Source organism: Magallana gigas, chromosome 8, assembly GCF_963853765.1.
Source record: "Magallana gigas chromosome 8, xbMagGiga1.1, whole genome shotgun sequence".
Lineage (NCBI taxonomy): Eukaryota > Metazoa > Mollusca > Bivalvia > Ostreida > Ostreidae > Magallana > Magallana gigas.
In genome coordinates this window covers 24933399-24953340 of record NC_088860.1, presented here as the reverse complement: position 1 = coordinate 24953340, position 19942 = coordinate 24933399, and the positions used below count along the sequence as shown (strand labels likewise).

The following is a 19942-nucleotide window of genomic DNA, read 5'->3' as shown; positions in this document are numbered from 1 at the left end:
CACTGCCTTTATAATCCAAGCTACTTTTTTTTTAATAAGGTCTTACCAGGTTCCATACATCTTTATTTGTATCTAACTGTGTCTTTGCCTTTGATAACTAAAAGATCTAGCATAAGGGAACTGGTAAGTCGAGGAATGTTGATAGGGGAAACCATGTACTGCCTATATAATCTTAGTTACAGACATTTTTAATTAGGATCGTACCAGGTTCCCATGCTTCTTTACTTGTGTACCTAATTGTGTCTTTGCTTTAAATAACATTTGTAGTGCTTTAGAGAGAACTTTTTAATTTGCTGTTTCATTACTTTTCCCTTTTTTTTATCTCACCTAAGCCACACAAGTGAACTGAGATTATCTGATCAAATGGGAGCTGTCAATAGTTTTGGTCATACAGTTCATTTTCGAATATCTTTCAATATTTAGATATTTCATTTACATGCATTTTGGTGCAATGAAAGATTACAACCAACAGTATAGAAGACTTAGAGTGCAAAGAGAGTCTGTTAAACCTGACGGAATGTCAATACATTTTACTTGTGCTTCATTTAAATATTGCTTTGTGATTAGTTCTCTTTGGTAGGATATTTGCAAAAAAAGTTTTATTTTACCTTTAAAATAAGTTATCTTAAAAAAGGAAGTGATTTTATATTTCATCATTGTCTAGCCATTTTCTCTGAAAATCCACTTCATTTCTTTTCTTATCATGACCGATGAAGACGTCTACTCAAAAGTGCTACCATTGCTTATGTGAGCAATGTGGCCCACAGGCCTCTTGTTTGATTGTTCTGCGATCGCTTACCACATTTCAACTTAATGCTTTCATTGTATGCTTATCAGGCCTGTCTATTGCCATTGATCCTCATAGCTTGGGTGTTATTTCTGTGTATATATGCAGCTCTCCAGTATGATAAATATCATTTATCTACTAACCCGTGCTTCCCCTGATGTGCAACACAACTAAAAATCCTATGTATCATATTGACAGAGAAACCATTGTGTTAGATCCCACAAAATGATGTCGAATGTTAATGTTCCAGTCTTTAATTCAGAAAAAAATATCCCCATAGAGTAACTGCCATATGAAATTAAAACTTATTTGTTTGTTTTAGATATTTTTTAATTCTAGAATTTGAATTTTTGTAAAATAGATATTTTAAAAGATCTTTTGACTTTCATTTTTTGTTAAAAATGTTTTTTTTCAGATTTTTAATTTCCTTACCTATGGATTCCAAGTTGATATATTTTTATGTATACACCTATAGATAATATTTTTAGAATAGTATATTTATAGATTTTACAATTTAATGAAAACTTTTTTGTAAGTTTTGATATGTAGTTTAGGTTATAAATAATGTAACTTCACCAGTTGGCTCTATATAATGTGAGAGATAAGAAGATACAGTGGAAAATCTTGTGTCTCTAGCTCTTCCACTGTCCATGTAAACATAACACAATCGTTTCAGGTCGTATCGGTACACCGCAGTACATGGCTCCTGAGGTGGTGCAGCGGCAGCCCTACGGTAAACCAGTGGACATGTGGGGCTGTGGTGTGATGCTGTTCATCCTCCTGGGAGGCTACCCACCGTTTGTCGGCACCAAGGACCACCTGTTTGAACAAATTGTCAAAGGCAGCTATCATGTAAGTATCGATATCATTTCTCATCTACCGTTAAATGCATGTACTATGTTGAGTAAAATTATTTGAACCACGACATGTGTGTAAGTAAGGTTCTTGAGCTCCTTGAGCTTTATGAATTGCGAAGCCAAATTTGAAGGAAAAGAAAAACTATCTTTTATGTGTGTGATAAACAGAAATTGGTCTTTTTATCATGACAAAAGAGAAGGACAAGTATATTGAGCCATGATGACATGTATATAAAACGTTGTAATAGCTACTATTTTATTAATGTATTTTCAAGATATATTCATGATATGATGATACTGAAAGTTAAACATTTGTAAAATTTTTGGGCAGATATTAGACCTTGTCAAATATAGTTACTATTATAGATTATTATGGTTTGAATAAATAATTGATTTTGATTATGTGTGGGAAAACTTCAAAGTCACTGTGACAATACATGTTCTGTGTATATATTATGTTTATATTGACATGGAGCAGGGCTTTATCATTTCTTTTGGGTGGGTTTACTTTGAAGTATGAAAAAATACTATGGTTAGTTAATTGAAATGATAATGCATTGTTTGTCAGAAATATGGCTGTGTTAGAGAAGCCATGGTGTTTTCATGTTCAATGTGGAAAAAAAATTCACAATGGAAGGCAAGTACAAAACCACCTTATATACCACAATTAATTGAAATGTCTTTTTTTAGTTGAATTAGTATCTTAAATGTTTTTTCCCTCTGATATACAAAAAAGTTCCTGTGTATCCCAACTTGGGTAGGTCATTGCCTGTAAATTTATTGAAGTACCAAAGCAGTGATCCTTGATAAAAAGCATCTATTGGTCACACATAAATATTTGATGAGTTTTAAGTTAATTAATCTGAAAGCTAGTACATTTAATATTGAAGCTTTTACTATTGGTGTCCCTATTGATCAGTTTCCTAATGAACGATGTGGAATATTGACAAGAGTATTTCTGTTTGCATGTTCCATACTACTTGGGTATATAACAACAAATACCAATGATAATAAATGAGATTTGTGGGCTCATGATGAGGAAATATACAATTTATATCAGTTATTAATTTTCATAACTTTTCCCAAGGTTGGCATAAAATTTTAGCTCCCAGCTAGTTTAGTCAGTTCACATGGTCAAATTGATTATTTGGATCCAACACTTGGAAAAATATTAGATAAGATTTATTATAATTTAGTAAATTAATTAGTCAAGGTTGGGTATTTTATTTTACTCATACAATGATGCAATACTGTAGAATGAAATTGCAGCATCTGGTCAGGTTCAATAATATTTTTTTTTTAAATTCCACGTTTGCTTGATGTCTTTCTTTCTTTATCTTATTAGTTTAATAATTTATTAATAAGATAGATTACATTCCGGGTATATAATATGCTGTTTGATCAAGGATAAAATATAAGAAAAATGCATCTTTTCATTGTCAGTATGATAGCAAGCTGATGTTATAAAAATTTCTGTCATAGCAAAGACTGAGGTCACCGAGTGTAGGTCTATATCCAAATCAAGCCATGGCATTACCACCAACCCCAACCCTCTGCTTTTGGGGGCCTCTTTATATGGGTGAAAAATTTTGAAGAGTACAGGTAATTGAAATAATTAATCAATCAATCATCATATTTGTAGATGAGAAAACAGTGGCTCAATATATCTAACTATGCAAAAGATTTAGTCAGCCGGATGCTGGAGGTGGATCCAGAGAAACGGATAACAGTGGAGGAAGCTTTACAACATCCGTGGGTCAAGGTACAATCTAATGCAAAAAAGTGTAATTACTTTCTGTAAAACTTATTTTCTTCAAATCAGTTTTTCAATGTCTTTTATCATGTAAATTTATATTTGCATGAGTTAATATTTTGTTTATGTATGAACATATCCAAAGAAATATATGCAAGTTCATATTTGGCCTACTGCTTGTTTGACCCTCAATTCTTTTTCACTTGTTTTATTTTGTTTCAACAATAGATCTAAAGGTGTGAGTAATGTCGGTTTATAATTTTACTTATTTTCTTGACTTTTTTGAAAAGGAAATCTAATTTGTTTCCAGAAAAGATAACCTTTTTCCTCACTCTTTTAAAAATTTAACATTCAGTGTATCATTGTTATGATCTGAAATGAAAATTCAAGATCTAGTTTTAACTGACAACAAAACTGAGTCCTTTCTAATGCTGTTCTTTTTTTTTAAATTTTTGCATTTTAAAAAGTTTAAGAAAAAATGTTAATTTTTTAAAGGAAAGTTTGTTCCTTGTACGAAAGAGCGCAGGTAGCATGTACACACTATAAGACATCAGGACATACACGTTACAGGTGTAACAAACAGGCCATACAGGTGTAATAATTAGTATGATGACAGTTTCTGGAAATCTTGCCAAGCTTTGTTAATATACATTATATTTTATGATTCTTAAATAAACTGTTAGGAAAACTGTCTGAAAAATGAAGCTGTTTAATAAAGGGACTGAAATTGGGGGAATTTAGTAATTCAAGCTAATTTTTAATTTTTTCCTTTTGTTACCAAACTTTAACTTTTGCATTGTCTCAATGATTAATGAAAGGCAGTTAGATTTTAGTTAAATATGAATGCCTGCGTAACTTAATTCTCTTAATTTATTGCTGTGTTTCTACAAATTGGTAAGTGTGATGTTTGAAGGGCTACCACTTTGTGATTCTTTTGATCATGTTTATTTATACATTTCTCTTGCATCTTTGTGTGCATGATGAGAACATGTCTTTTAGTTCCCAGGACCAACTAGGCCTTTGAGTGAACTATGAGAGGGGGAAAATATCAATACTTTCCCTTGTATCTTCTTCATTTATCTGTCAAAAGTGCATCAGCATTAATTAGAAATGTGCATGTGTATGTAAATTAACAAAATCAGATTAATGAAAGGTTGAAACAATGAAGGAAGGATGGAAGAAAATGAAAAGTCACAGACTATATAGATGTATAGATGTGGATTCAGCTCTGTTTGTTTTGAAGCAAAATTTGTGTCTAGAAAAGTTTAGGTTGCTGATGAAATTAAACCACATAATAACAAGTATACAAATGTCAGGCGACCATGGATGTACAATTTGATACATGTACTTAGTTTTATAGTGATCCATTTATAGACAGGATTTGTTAAACTGTGAACAGATGCAAGTGCAAGCTAATAACAAGGAATCCTTTGGAATCTTCTTTTTTTTTTTACCTTTTGCATCTATTTTGTAGGAAAGAGGAAAAATCCCCAAAGTTCATCTGCAGGAAACGGTAGAAGAACTGAAGAAATTTAATTCCAGGCGGAAATTGAAGGTAATTCAAGATACAAGACAGCTTTATGAGGGGGGAAAATTAGACTCATTGGATACCAATCACGGCAATGAATGTGATATCATGGATATGATTGCAAACTGTGCTTCTTGAGAGTTTTTACCAATTTCTGTGTAACAAGTACAACTCATTTGCACACCACAAAGTAACGCGAAGCAAATGATAGGATTTGGCCATATTAGAAAGTTTCTTTTGGGAATGAGGGGTAGTGAGGTTGGTATAAATAAGATAAGGTCTACATGCAGTTATTTTTGTCCTTTCAATTTTGCCTAATTTTTCTCCATTCAAAAATCAGTTGTGTTTATAAAGCTTTGCCAATTTGTTTTAGCCTTGTTTTCAATTTGCTAAATGACAGTAAGAGCAAATAGGTTAAAATTTCCTTGTATATAGTACTTGTTAATTCAGAGTTTCACTCTTGAACACATGGTCCATAGGTGTGCACATATCAGTACTGACAAATGCCATGGTAACCAAACTGAGGAGAGGTTCTAGATTGCTCTTTGATTGGGAATAATAATTTCAATGAATACTTCCATCATATGGTATAATAAGCCAGTAATGGCTACTGTTGTAAGGCTAAGGTTGGTATTGTACTTCATTACGTTGTCAAATTCAGGAAATGTCTGTCAAGAAGATTTCTATTGAATGATGATTTTCGTTGATGTTGGCTGGTCATCTGTAATTTGCAGCAGAAAAGTCACTGACTTCAGAGACACTGTTCTTAGATGTCCCAAATTAAGTCATAAATATGTGCATTGGTGAAATATGAAGGATTATCTTTTATCTTTGTTCATAATAAACCTTTTGAAGTACAGTAATTCATATAATAGTTAGAGGTTTAAAGATATTCATGTTACAATCAACTTTTCCATATTCCTAGAACTCAAGAATAATTGGTTATAAGTACGTTTTTATACCCCATCCAACAAAGTTTGAGGGGTATAATGTTTTTTTGCAAGTCCATCAGTCCGTCCGTCAGTCAGTCCATCTGTCAAACCTGTTCTTTTGTAATTAGCACAACTCCTCTTAAACCACTGCACAGAATTTCTTGAAACTTTGTAGGTACATGTATTTAGGACATTATGTGTAGATGTTCATATTATTATAATATTAGGATATTTTGATTTCATTATTTTCTGGGATTTTTTGCCCTTTTGAACATAGAATTTTGGCCATATGTTGAATATGATAATGAACAGTTGGTAAGCTCAACTCCTTTTTAACTACAGCATGGAATTTAGGGAAACTTTGTTTAGAGCGCAATGTGTCGATCGATGTGCATATTACCAGAAAATTCCGAATCCATTATTTTTCTGGGAATTTTGCAAGTTACATGTAATGCCCTATATCAGTTTAATGCATACCTTGCCATTCAATATGGGTAGCATTGTCAAATAATAGGGGGGTGTCAGTATGTTAGCTTGCTCACTTTTTCTTATTAATTGCCCATTGTTTCTAAAGTTTGTCTGTGAATAAAACATGCAACCAAAACCTTTTACTTTAGATGAAATTTATGATAATAACATTATTCAAATTTTACTGTGAGTTTAATGTTCAGTACAGTTTCATTAGAGTGTAGTTTACAGTTCACTGTTATTGTGAACTGTGTATATCACTCCGCCATCTTACAATAAGTTTATTAATTGAATACCAGGTGAAAGGTTCCATAAATGTTGTGAGTCAGCTACTGGTTTTTCTCAGACTTTTGGTTCTTAATTATTTAAATTTTTGAGAAGCACTTAATTTTTGAAGACCTTGTGTTTCTCAAATGTTAAAAAAAATTAAAGAATGCAAGTTTGAGAAAAACCAGCAACTAACTAAATCTATTTCATTTCTGATTGATTGTTCCTCTACCTCTTCAGAACTCCTAAACTCTTTGTTTTCTTTTCTACACCATTGATATATAACATCAGAATATAAAGCACTCAGCATCATTACATTTATATATATATATCAGTACATCTGAAGTGATTTTAAATGTGTTTTATTGCATTGTAATCAATGGAAGTTAAAAGGAAAAAAAAACTTACAATTTAATTTCTTTGATGAAATAACTAAAGTTCATTGTGTTATTTAGTAAATTTTTCTGTTACAGGGTGCAATCATGGCAGCAGTTTCAAGTTCCAAGTGGAATACATTTTACAATGATCCAGTGGTTCCGGATATAAATGAAGAGGAGGTAACTTCTGCTGGTGAGTTATCTCCCTCAGTATGTAATTATATAAATATTTTGCAAAATTAAAGCATGTGAACACATTGGGTTTTTTTTGACACAGTATTAATGTTTAAAAATAAATGTAAACATAATGAATGATTTGTGTATGCTTCTAAATGAGACTAAATGATATGCATTCAAGTAAATATGCTTTATAGCAAGGTGGCAGAAATAACAACTAGTTTTGATTTGTTCTAAACTTAATTTGTTGAACCATTTTTATAATAGATTTTAATACTAGAGTGGGGAACAAAACTGACTTTGCTGTAAGCATGTATTTGTTGCAAGCATGTTTGTGTTTTACTGTACATATTATACGAGGTATTTTGAGGTGAGTTTTTTTTCCACAAGGAGCTGTGTCCCAGGTGCTGGACTCGCTGGAGGAGATGCAGTGTCTGACCGACTGTACCGGCGAGGAGAAGGACCTGATAGAGAAAGTCTTCCAAGATACCAAGCTCCACGCCCTCCTACTGGTATGTCTCAAAAGTCACTGTTGATACTGTAAACCAACTTAAGTTACTGAAGACTTTATTTCAGGATTTACAAGTGGTGATCTGGTTGGCTGCAACTAATTATATAAATAATAATTATCATAAACCAGGCTATGTTAAGAATTTCAAGCTAAAACAAAAAGATATTTAAGGAACTGTTTGTGATCACAAAAGGTTCTTGCATATCTTGCAAAATTTGATCACTCACAATTAAATAAAAGTTGGTTTAAAGTATTTGGTGTTGCTATATATAGAAGAATTGGTAACTTCAACAAGTTTGCGGGTGATTTAGAACAACAATAATTGCATGAACAGCCCCAGTCCCCAACTCAATTGTTCAACCACCAACCAACCCCCGGCCCCTCCCAAAAGAAAATGGTTGATGAAAGAGAAAAATGAACCTATAGATGACTGACGTGAATACCTTACACCATTTTCAGATATCAAACATAGCCTTGTTTTTACAGCATTTATCATCCAGTTGAAAAGGAATGAATATCTAAGAACTTCTCAAATAGTTCAAATGTTTTCTAATTAAAAAAAAACAAAAAACTAATGAATGTGTTTTGAATATACAGTACTGTTAATTTAATATATAAGATTTATACTATATGGTATAAAATAGTTTTATAAGAATGTAGCATTGCATTCAGTGAGCGGTTGCGGCTGGATATTCAAAGGTGCATAACTCTAAGATATCCATACTCCCATTTACTGAAGAATTTATTCAAGGGACTAATGCTTTGCTTACATCTGAATCAAGATGCTTATGTTAAGGTGGATCTCTACACCAAATAAGTGTAGGAGATTTTTGTTGCATGCATTTGTTACCAATACTAGGCACAGTATTCAACAATAATAGACCTCAAAATACAATACACTATTTTCTAGAGAATTTTTAAAATATCAGTCTGGTTCCAGATAACCCCTTATTTATCAAATTTTTAAACATTTCTGCTTTAAAATTCTTATGAAAGTGAAATGTTATTAAGTTTAGAAATGAAAAACAAAAAAATCATGAATGAAGTTTGTATGATTTTTATTGGAATCCACATAAATCTGAAACTAAAATATAAAAAAATTCTTTTAAGGCAAACTGCTGGACAAAATCCCACAAAAACCTGAAAATATAAACAATGTTCGTTGGTGAATGGGATGAAGAAAAGAAATTGAATGAAATTGAAAAAGTAAAGGAAATACTTAATTATTGCAAAAATCTTGGTATAAAAGATCCTGTTTAAGAGTTGTCTTTCTTTATTTTACATGGTCTCAAATATCTTGGGATCAATTTTTTAATTAATAAAAATCTCGAAGAAAAATTAAAAAAGAAACAAGTATATGCTAAATAGGTAGATATAAGATAAGTAGTGCTTATGATAATGTTTGAAGCTGAAAAATTATATTATTGATGAATGCATTATATATATTTAACTCTTCAGAACAAAATATTAGTAGTTTAAAATTATATTATAAATTGCCTTTTACTTTTTTATATACAATAGCAATTATAAACAACAACCATATGCATATTAATACATACATTAGATGTCCATAGTGATACACATGCATGTGTGGAAATGAAAAACATGCTCCTTTTCAGAATTCTGTCTTTCCCTCATTTGGCTTGCAAATCCGGGCTTCCACTGCTATTGCTACCTATAGCTGTATCTATTTTAATCAAAATACATTAGTTTAATGTCAAAGTTTCAGTGAAAGTCTTTTACTGCAAATGTTTTTTTTAATTTGGAAAGTTAATTAGGATCAATTCAAGAGATCGTACTACGGTACTTTCGTTTTATATTCATCATACATATAAAGTATAAATGAAAATTTGACATCTGCTTACCTATATCGATAATCCGCCACATATGTATGATCGTCTGTTGCAGATGACATGACAAAAATGTATTGCCAATAGCAGCAGAGCAGGGAAACGGTATATTATTTAGATTCCACGTTTTCCGTACAAAACAGCTGATAATCAATGTTAGTTAAAAGCTTTAAACAGAAAGAAAATTGACTTATTTTCTAAGCGTTTTGGTGATTCATTCCTATCTCATCTCCTTAGTTAGAAGAGTTCAATTAATCGGTGTATAGCTATTTTGTACCACGACATAATGTTATCAATCCGGAACACAATGGCGTTTCGAACGGAAGTCAGACATGTTGTGACGATGTAGCCTTCCACCTTAAAACGTTTGTATGAATTAAAGGAAAGGAAAATGAATGCCTAATACCCCCCCCCCCCCCCCTTAAAAAAAATGAATACTGTTTGACATTGGGTAACACTTTTTGCAAAAGGTTGAAAAAAAATGTTAATCAAAGGATATTACTTGTTACCATTTGGAGTTGTATTTCTTTGCTTATGATGCAAGTCTTTGTTTTAAAAATCATTATAAAGTCATGAACAATAGAGAGGTTGAGATTTAAAACGTGTACGGGTACGCGTATGTGTATTAAAACTACACGTACACGTTTTTGTAATTTATGAATTGAGATTTCTTAACTTGCAGGATACAAATGTGTATGTAAATCGATGCAGTTTTGTGACATGAATTTATTTAGTTAATTCCAAATAAATGGTAAATTTCTTATCAATTTTCATGCAAATGAAGTTGAAAAATCTATATAATGTATCACAAGAATACATTCACTAATCAATAAGATTTTATTTGTTGTAAAAAGCTACACGTTTGTACCTACGTGTAGACGACACTCTACAAGTTTAGAGAACGTGTACAAACCATGTCGTCACAAAAACTGATGACGTAATACGCGAAGAATTTAGGTGATTCCCCTAGTTCACGTACACGTACCCGTACACGTTTGAAACCTCAACCTCTCTATTAGAAGAAAAAAAACATCTTTTAACTAAATTTTTTTTATCACCAGTAAAAAAGATTTATTTTAAATCCACAAAGTATAAGATTCATGTAAAAGGGAATCTTGTCATCCTTGCCCTTTTATCCTGTTTATGATTATTTTACATAGATATACCTCCGAAAAGGTTTTTGTAGGTAATTTCTAACTCACCTGATCAAAATTTGTCTGATATCAAATACCATTAAATTGATTTGAACCAAACTTGGCACAAAAGCATTGATGGGTTACAGGCCAATGAGTTTCTTGAATTGAAAGACCAGAGGCCTGTTCTATAGAGTGAGTGATGGCAACACTTGTTAAAATTTCTTATACCTGTTACACAAATTTTCGATGGCCTTTTTTCAGTGGAAGATAAATAGAAAATTATGAAACAAAGGTGGTGTGTTAAAAATCTTTTCCACAACCAATTCTACATTGAATTAAATAGAAAATATTCCTTCTAAAGATATTGAAAGCTATAACATGCGAAATTGATATAAAAGCAAGCTATTTAGGGCACAGAAATTTTAAGGACTTTCAATCATATTGATGGGGGGGGGGGGGGGGGGGGGTGGATGGGGGTGTTCTAATTCAGAAAGGAAATATGCAAATATAAAACGCTTTAGTTTATCGAAATATATTTACAAGCTTACCGGTATTCATGTCATAACCCCTGGGTTTCAGAGAGAGGCTACCATTTACCATTGGATGGGATCCAATTCCCCCCCCCCCCCCCCCCCTCCAAAAAAAAAAAAAAAACATAGAAAATTTTTTTTAAATGAAGGCAGTCATTTTTTTTTAATAAAAGAGAGGTATTGTAGTCCAAATGTGTATTTACAGATACATTGAAAATTTCTATAGCAAAATATGATGACTGGGTTTTTTTTGTAGAATTGAACAGAATTTAAAGCAAGCTAGTATAATTTAATTAACCTTCAAGTATTATTATATCATAAATCATTATGTTTAGTTAATGTTCAGACCATTCTTTAAACAAACATTTTAAAGTGATGAAGCACTACATCCAAACCCAACATGTTGGATTGCTACACAAAAGTGTTGGTCTTACCAAACCTAATGTGTTAATTAGGTTGCCACACACAAAGGGTGAAATTCTTCACTGATGAACTGTTTAAGTTTATATACAAATTACAAATCCCTGTATTGTATGACACTTAATCATTGCCTTTGATTAAAGAAATGCATTGTTACATGTACAAAAAGCAGAACACCAAATATATTGCACGAATTCATGTTCCTTAGAATAGCAATTTACATGACAACATTTGGTTATAGCATTCCTGGCCGAACAAAGTCGAAGGAGAGGCGCGTTAGTATAGGGATCAATCATTATTATGCTTTCGACAATTTCCCTTTGAAATCCATATTTTTGTACGAATGAAACGGTTGGCATCCAAAGAGTTTTTATGTTTTCCTCTTGATGCAGAAAGCTCGTGTGCGACTGGCATTGTCAGATTTGGACATAAAGAGGACATATTTATGTCCCCTGATTTTATGTGTTTCCAATTTTTCTGATTTGAGAGTCTAGTCGAGAAACACTTTTTTCTCTATATATCTACTCTCAGATTATTGTGTAGTATATACACAGAGAGTGATATCCTTCCGTGTGACCTCAAACAATAAAAAATTGCAAGAGACATAAAGGCCTGCCAATATGTGTTATCTGGCTACTATATTTATGTAGGCTTTCTTTGGAGGCCTTCACTCCTCTGAAACTAAAAATGTCTGGATATTGTGTCTATGTGCCCTCCGTAAATGTCAGTTACTTTAAGATGACGCTACTGAATAAAACAGGGATGATAATACAATGCTAAAATTATTGAATCTTTATAGTATTACTACAGGATACTGGAATAAAGAAGGTGCCTATTCACTGCTTTTATCAATAGTAATCTGCTGCATTATGGGCAAGTTTAATGCAATTTAGGTTTTTAGCTGTCGAAGATAATTGTTCATTACAAATATAAACATCACATATGATTACATCATATGCTTGAATTTTCGTGTTTAGTTTGAAATGCCATCTTTTTTGCCAGTCAGTTTGAAATATGACTTTTTTCCAAAAGATTTCTGTACAACAAATGACAGAAGACAAGATTTTGGTGGATATTTTACCCCAGTATCCATCAATATCTGAATAAAAGCAAAGCGTTTTCTTCTAATCTCTAGCTGTTCAATTTTTTTTATATAAATGTATTTTCAATGGTAAATTTCAATGGGGTAGCTAAGTAACTGACTTAATCTACATGTGCAGGTATTTTTATTTTTTTTTACATATTTCTGTCTGATTTTCATTTGTAGGTTTCGGGTTTTAATAAATCTGTTTTTCTACACCGGTACATGTGAATCTCATTTCTATATTTATGTGCAAAAACAAATTAGATTAGTCAGTTCTTTAATAAGTTAGAACTTGTTAAATTAGTTTTAACGCAATTCAATTTGTGTATTGATTTCTACTGTAGTCTGCAATTGGAACTATATAAAGATCTAAAGTGAGCTTAACAATTACTGGATTTGTATATAATCAAGGACTGATACCTTATAACAACATAAAAATGTGGCTTGATTCATTAACAAACAATTAAAAGGGTCCCTTTCTTTGATAGTCATTTCCTCAATGGGGGAAAAAAATCATTTCATGTGGATGAAAGGAAGATTACATAGAGAGTACTATGAGGTCCTGGCATCAGACTCTATTTGCATAGGAAAGATATTAGTGGCCTTGCCCATACTTTCCCTTCATTCCTGACTGCCCAAATACACACAGATGAAAACCTCTAATGAGAGTTACAATCTATGGGTAGTATACATTTAATGCCAACTGCTGTATTTGTTACTCTGTGCATCAATAATGTTATTGGGCATTCCTGGTCCCACCGGAAGAGTTTTGCTGGTATAACCCTGGCCTTCTGACCTTCTGATTAAACTTGTGCTCACCCCTCCCCACGGTGGTACAGAGTATAGAGGAGCCGGCTAGTGATTTCTGATAGGGATAGAAATAAAAACATCTCATGTGCATATAATCATTAATGATACACCTGATACTTATTCCTCAAATTAAGATTTATGAGAGGGGAAAAAGGAAAAAAAGTGCATTTGTTGCGAACTGTTTATAGTCAAATTACAAAGGAGGGAGAGATGCTTCAATGACTTTATTTGCATGGAGATGCATTACTCTGGTGCTTTTGGGTGCAGCTAGTGAATGGATTCTTAAATAATATCGAGGCTGGATGCAGAATTTGAAAAAATCATCCCTTTGATGCTGTTTAAATGAAGTATTATAAAAATCTGTAACGGCGCTTTATGAGTTTGTGATATATGGTCAAGAGTCAAACATAAAAGAACTGTGTGAGGAACTATTGACGGAACAAACAGCTTGGGATGTGATAGAAAAAAATGATTTCCCATTTAAATCTCATCAAAAGCTTTTAATTAACGTTTACATCACAATGTCATCGGCGGTTCTTTCTGACGAGCCAGGGCATTGTGTAGTGTGGAGGCTCGCTATTAAAATATCCTCTGCAGAAGTTTGTGTCCGTCCCGGATCTTCAAATTTTGTTTAAACAGATCTCTCTCTCTCTCTCTCTCTCCCTGTCATATGGGATTCGATGATGATTGACTTCTAAGTGCAGGCAAAGTTTGCAGGAGATTTGAAACTTTGCCGATTTTAGTGGGTGTTTTTTTTTAATTCTTTCTTTTTCTTTCTCGGAAGAATCTCTTATCTTTGGCCAACAGTGGTGCAAAACACTTGCATCATCGCTTTGCCAGTAATTTGTTGTGATAGAAATTTTGTAAAAAAAAAAAAAAAAAAAATTCTCTCGCATTAAAAGTCATCCAATCTACATTTTGACAGGGTATGGGGGATGCTTCCAATGTCTAATAAGTGTGAACTCATCCTCAAACGAAAATCAGGAATACTTCTCTGCAACGTGATGCTTGGAGATTTAATGAAATGTTAATTTGTTTTCCAGTGAAGTTTTAGGATATAAGTTTCTCATGAGCTTGGAATTTTTTTGATTGAAATGGACAAGAAATTTATTTTGTTTTCCGTCTTTTCTGAGCATTGTGATTCTAATTGCAATCTAATGATTACCGAAGCCTATTTTTCGCGGGATGGAATTTTCTTGAATTATTAATTGCAAGGACTCTTTTTCCCTCCAGTCTTATCCAACTTTTCAATCTTCCAGAAGGAAATGCTAGTATATACCTATTCTTACCTGTTAATCTGAGAGGCTAATATATACCTGTACATGGTTTCCATGGATACGAGAAAAATGAAACAATATATGTTTCATTCCATGAATTTTTTTTTCACAGACTGTGTTAACTCTTCTTTTTTTTTGTCGTTGATAAAAATGAAGTGCATTAACGGAATGGGAGAAAGAAAATATTAAATGAAATGGAGCACAGCTTTACATCAAGCGAAGAATGTTGACAATTAATAAAAAATACTTTCCTGTGATCAGTGACTTTCGTCAGATAAAGTGGAAGGCAGTATTGAGATAAGGACTTAGTGTTTGGTCAGGAGCCTCGGCATTATGGCTCCCAGGAATTGATTCAGGTAATTCTAATTGATCTGACAGAACTTCGGGGTGAAGGGTGTGGGGGAAGGAAACAAAGAGCAGAAGAATGACCAACAGTGTCTGTAGGAACAGCATCACCCCTTTGCCGGACACCGCCACCAAGGTGTCCACCCTCTTCAAGTTTCAGCGTATTCTGAAACTGTCCTCGGCTGCAGCGGTGGCAGCAAGGTCTGGATCAAAGGCCAAAGTCAAGAGTTCTCGCAAACGCGGCCATGTAAGCTTAGAGGAGGACTTAAATTCCCTCAATGAGTTGTTAAAAAAGTGGGCATTTCCTAACAATCCCCGCCGAAATTATTGCTATGGAGATCATGACTGGGAATGCTGGGTAAGATTTTTTGGGATTCAAATTTCACTTAAATGGAAATTGGATTAGCGCTGCATTATGTTCTTGACAATTGGAATAGATTCATTTCATTGGGGTTTTTAGTGTGTTATATCATACAAAATGTATATATTGATTAGATTTTGGAACCCTCAGTCTGCCTGTACTTAGTTGTTTGATGTTTGCTTTTATGCTTATGAATTTGTATTATATTGACAGTTAAAAAAATGTGAAATGGTTAAATGTTTGTCTTAATTGTTAAATTGGATATTTTTTTTAAAAAATTGGGAAAAAAAATTTATTCAATAACAACATTTGTTATCAATGCATTTTAAGACCAAAGAATTGATTGATACAGACTCAGTATTTGTGAGTCCATTGGTAAACTATAGCAGCAGTTGAATTTTGTATCAACTATAAGGGTCTGCATCTCCAGACCTGCTTATACATAGACTTCTGGTCAATGATGAAGGTTGTTAGCATTTTTGTTCATCTAAAAATACAATCTATGTTATTATCAAAAAATTATCAAGGGTTGGTACAACACAATCAGTTAAAATTTTAAAGATCAAGGATATTTCATAACATGCAGCGTATCTTGATTTTCAAAGATGTTACTTTGAGGTGAATTGAACATATAAAAGTAAAATTTTATAAGATATTAAGTTTGTTAAAGAAGCAACAAAAAAAAAGAGGCAGCAGTTTTAAAGGTGATAATTCAATGTCGGTTATCATATTTTAAGTTTGACAGAGAAACAAAAAGAAATTAACTGAAATGTTAAAGTTGTTTGCATACTTGCATGTCCTGTTATAATGGGCCATTTTTCTCTGTCATAATCATTTACAACTGTTTGCAGTACAAATTTTCAGATAATGATGAACAGAATTTGCATTCTGCATTTTTCAAACAAACCATTACTCTCAACCATTTTTGTGAAACTTTGAATCCTAGCTAATTCATGGAGGGTTCTTTGAATGAAACATGAAGTGCCAGAATAATGTACTTCACAGTTTGGGAGAGCTCTGAATGCATTAGAACAACAGTATTGTCTGCTGGCATCATTGAATCAATACCATAAATTGAAGTTTGATGGAGTTTGTGCCAACAATTCTAAACTTGGTGCAGTATGTACCAAAGGCAGTCTTATGACCCTTTTATACCAGTCATAATCCAATAAATTTCCTGACTGCTGGCTAGCTATGGCTAGGAAAGTACATAGCCCTGCAACAGCCTTGTGGGGAATTTTAGCTGGCTGGCTTACTTTTTGGAGGCAGGAATTCTGTATATGATCTGGCACTGTATAAATCATGATTAAGTCTAAATATGGGAGAATATACAGGCATGTTATTGAAGTTGTTCTCAATTCATTCCTTGCTGAAGACCAATATGTACTCTTCATGTATATTGATATATAGAGAAAAATTTCAGCCCTCTTCTCAAATGCAAAATTGAATTAATCCATCATACCTTTTTGTTTGTAGGTTACCTCTCACAAGTGTGCCATATTAAGGAGTCTCGGTGGTTAACAAATTAACCATCAGATCTACCTGAAATTTTAAGATATTTGTTTACCTATAAACTAAAGGAAAAAATCCTGAATTTTTACTTTTAATTTGGGTATTTTCCTATATTTTTAAATAGAACTCTTCTTCTAAAGGAGATCAATATAATCTAAAAATGGCCATGACCATCTAGCTCTCTTAATTAACATTCATAAATACATGTATCCTGATTAATACATTACTGAGCTTACATGTCATCATGATATTTTGGTGTAGTTTCATGATATTTTGTTATAGTTTCAAGCTTCAAATAAAAAAACCAGCCATTAGCATTTTATTTACTATCTACAAAAATTTGGTTCACACCCCCCCCCCCCCCAATATTGTTTGTTCTTTTGAATACATGTACATGACAATCAGGAATTTCTCAGAACTGTAGTTAAACTTTAAACCTATGATAAAAGTGTATATATAAAAAATACTGGGGTATGTTTTCCCAAATTAATTGAATTTCAGGACAACTGATCCAGATTTTTCAGAATTCAGACACCCGATAACAGATTCCAGTACTCAAGTTTTGCTAAAAGTTTCCTTTAATAAGTCTTTATTTTGTATGTCGTTTATTGCAGACTATCGATTTGACCCGACCCTACTTCTTGTAAATTGACCCAATCACTGTCTTTTCACCAGTCACCATGTCAATTTTAATACAACGGACATAAACCGAGGCAGTGGACAGATCCAGCAAACTTACTGTCGGAGTAACCTCGTTGTTTACCAATTTTTGATTTCCTTGCTATATGGTGCCGTTATTTGTGTATTGCACACAAATTTATTGTAGGAGTAGTTCATGTTATTATACTGTAGAAGCACATATTTTCGTAGAGTCAAAATTTCATTGTTTTCAAACCAAATAAAATTTTATTGGTATTTAAATTTTTTTTCATATCGTAATCTCTAAAATGTATTATGTATCAACTCTGTATTTATTGATTCTTCAGTTAAAAATTCATCATGAATTTAATTTTGTTGATTTATACTGCCAAAGAAAATAATGAATTTAAATCCTCAATGAACATTTCTGCTTCTACAGTATTTTATGAATTTGGGGAAAAAGGTATTGTAGTATTTTAGGTGTCAGTATCAATGACAAGGAATGTGTATTTTCTGAGAGGCTGCTAGATACTTGTCTTTGCCAAATGCATATAAGCTGTGTTTTTTTTAAATGCATGGTAATATCTGTTCAAAAAATACTTTAAATATTTGCCATGTAAAATATTTGGTGGAAAGTTGTTTTTGAACAAGTTGGCGTGGATTTGTTTTAGAGTATTTTTGAATGTTCCTATTCATTTACATGTGTGCATAGGATTTAACGATGTACTTGATTAAGCAGAAGTTGCATTCCGCAAAAATCGCTAATTAGAATACACAGCCAAATGTAATTCGTTTACAGTAATTCTTAGAAGCAACAGAGGACTTAATTTCTCAAGTCTCAAAGGTATATGCTATTATCTGCCTTCTTCGCAACACAAGTCCAAGAAAATTTAATACGAATCATGAAATAGTTCATGCATGTTTATTGATGAAGAGGCGGCAGTTAATGAAAAACAGTACATGTAATGATGAAAGATTCTAGTTGAATCAGATTGGAAGACTCACTCAGTGCAATTGTAGAAAGATTGAGAGAAGGAAGCAATGCAAATCAAGATACAATATCAGTATCAAGGAGTCATTTCTTGGGAGTACATACAGTTGAGATCATTAGCTCTGAAAGCAGCACTGTGCCATTAAAACCATTTTGCCAAGTCTCGTTTTGATTCAGAGAGCAGAGGTATATATAGAGACCTTACTTCTGAAGCAGAAGACACAACTCATAAAGGCAAATGAAGTGTAGGAGATTGAAAGAACGACATCAGTAAATCAATGGCTTCCAGAGAGGGAGAGTTAGTTTTCCTGAAGTGACGAGACTCCTGTGAAGTTGTTTGTAACTGAGATAGTACTGCCTCAAATGGAATCATTAATGGGACAAAAACACATGCAAACCATGTGGTTGAAATAATAGGGCTGTTTTGCTGTAGTGGTCAATAAAACATGGTCCAAATTTGAATGCCAGAACTATTAACCCAGGTTTACAATGTATCTTATCTTGACTTTAAAATTTAATGAATTTCAAAAATAACAAATAAATACATGTAATGGATTTCAAAAATATAAAATAAAGAATGTAACTGAGATGTTACTTAGATGCTTTCAATATTTTTCATAGACTATACTGGGAAACTTGAAGACATCCAGTAATTAAATGACAGATTTTGTTGATACTTTTGTGCTATGTACCGTGTACATAGATGCTAAATTTTGCAGAGAGAAGAATAATATGACATAACAAAAAAATGATTGCTTTTACAAACGGATTTTCAGTATAGTTGCAGTGAGCAGTGATGTGGTTTCTATCACACATGGTGTGTTTACAATAGAATAATTAATGCACTAAAAGCTTAAAGGCATATTGCCGAAAAATACAGTTGCTAGAATTTTGGTCAACTGCCATCTGTGATTGCAACAGTCATGCATATAAAGATAGACAACTTCTAATGCTAGTGTAATTTATTCATCTTTGAGACTGTATTTTGGGTGGAAGTTTGTTTTTTTTTTAATTTAAAAAATTTTTAATATGTAGGGATGACATTGAAATGCAGAATTGCCTATAAAGCTATTGGTTACCTGCTTGTTGGTGATCATTAAACTGGTGACCGGGGTAGTTGTATCAATAAACAGAAATCTAAAGAACGCATTGTATATTCTCTAAAATTTATGTTCAAATTGGCAATACTATTTGAAATACATTTCATTAGGCATGATTTGTTACTATAATGAGGCAAAAAATCTCCCCATTTTGTCTCCTTTTCAAAGGTATAACTTATACTACATGGTATACATAATATTAAATTTTTTTTTTACAATGAAATGAATAA

The 19942-nt window shown here is 32.6% G+C and overlaps 1 protein-coding gene and 1 long non-coding RNA gene across 14 annotated transcripts in view; one reads left to right on the top strand and one right to left on the bottom strand.

The window, feature by feature from the left end:
- LOC105344231 (peripheral plasma membrane protein CASK) overlaps nt 1-19942 on the top strand; it is a 77016-nt gene that overhangs the window by 31786 nt on the left and 25288 nt on the right. For 9 of the 12 annotated variants that reach the window (XM_066069931.1, XM_066069933.1, XM_066069932.1 and 6 more), the window contains 5 exons: nt 1464-1639; nt 3287-3406; nt 4872-4952; nt 7066-7162; nt 7537-7658. In XM_066069931.1, coding sequence (XP_065926003.1) covers nt 1464-1639; nt 3287-3406; nt 4872-4952; nt 7066-7162; nt 7537-7658 — 596 coding nt within the window. The remainder of the gene's footprint in view (nt 1-1463; nt 1640-3286; nt 3407-4871; nt 4953-7065; nt 7163-7536; nt 7659-19942) is intronic. The other 3 variants (XM_011451948.4, XM_066069929.1, XM_066069935.1) reach the window with 1 other exon arrangement.
- Nucleotides 8699-9869, bottom strand: LOC136270927 (uncharacterized). 2 transcript variants are annotated; one of them, XR_010708795.1, is made up of 3 exons: nt 9523-9869; nt 9217-9344; nt 8699-8797 (listed from the first exon to the last, which is right to left on the bottom strand). It is a non-coding gene; the product is annotated as an uncharacterized lncRNA (long non-coding RNA). The 2 variants fall into 2 exon arrangements; XR_010708794.1 differs by having other exon boundaries at nt 9217-9332.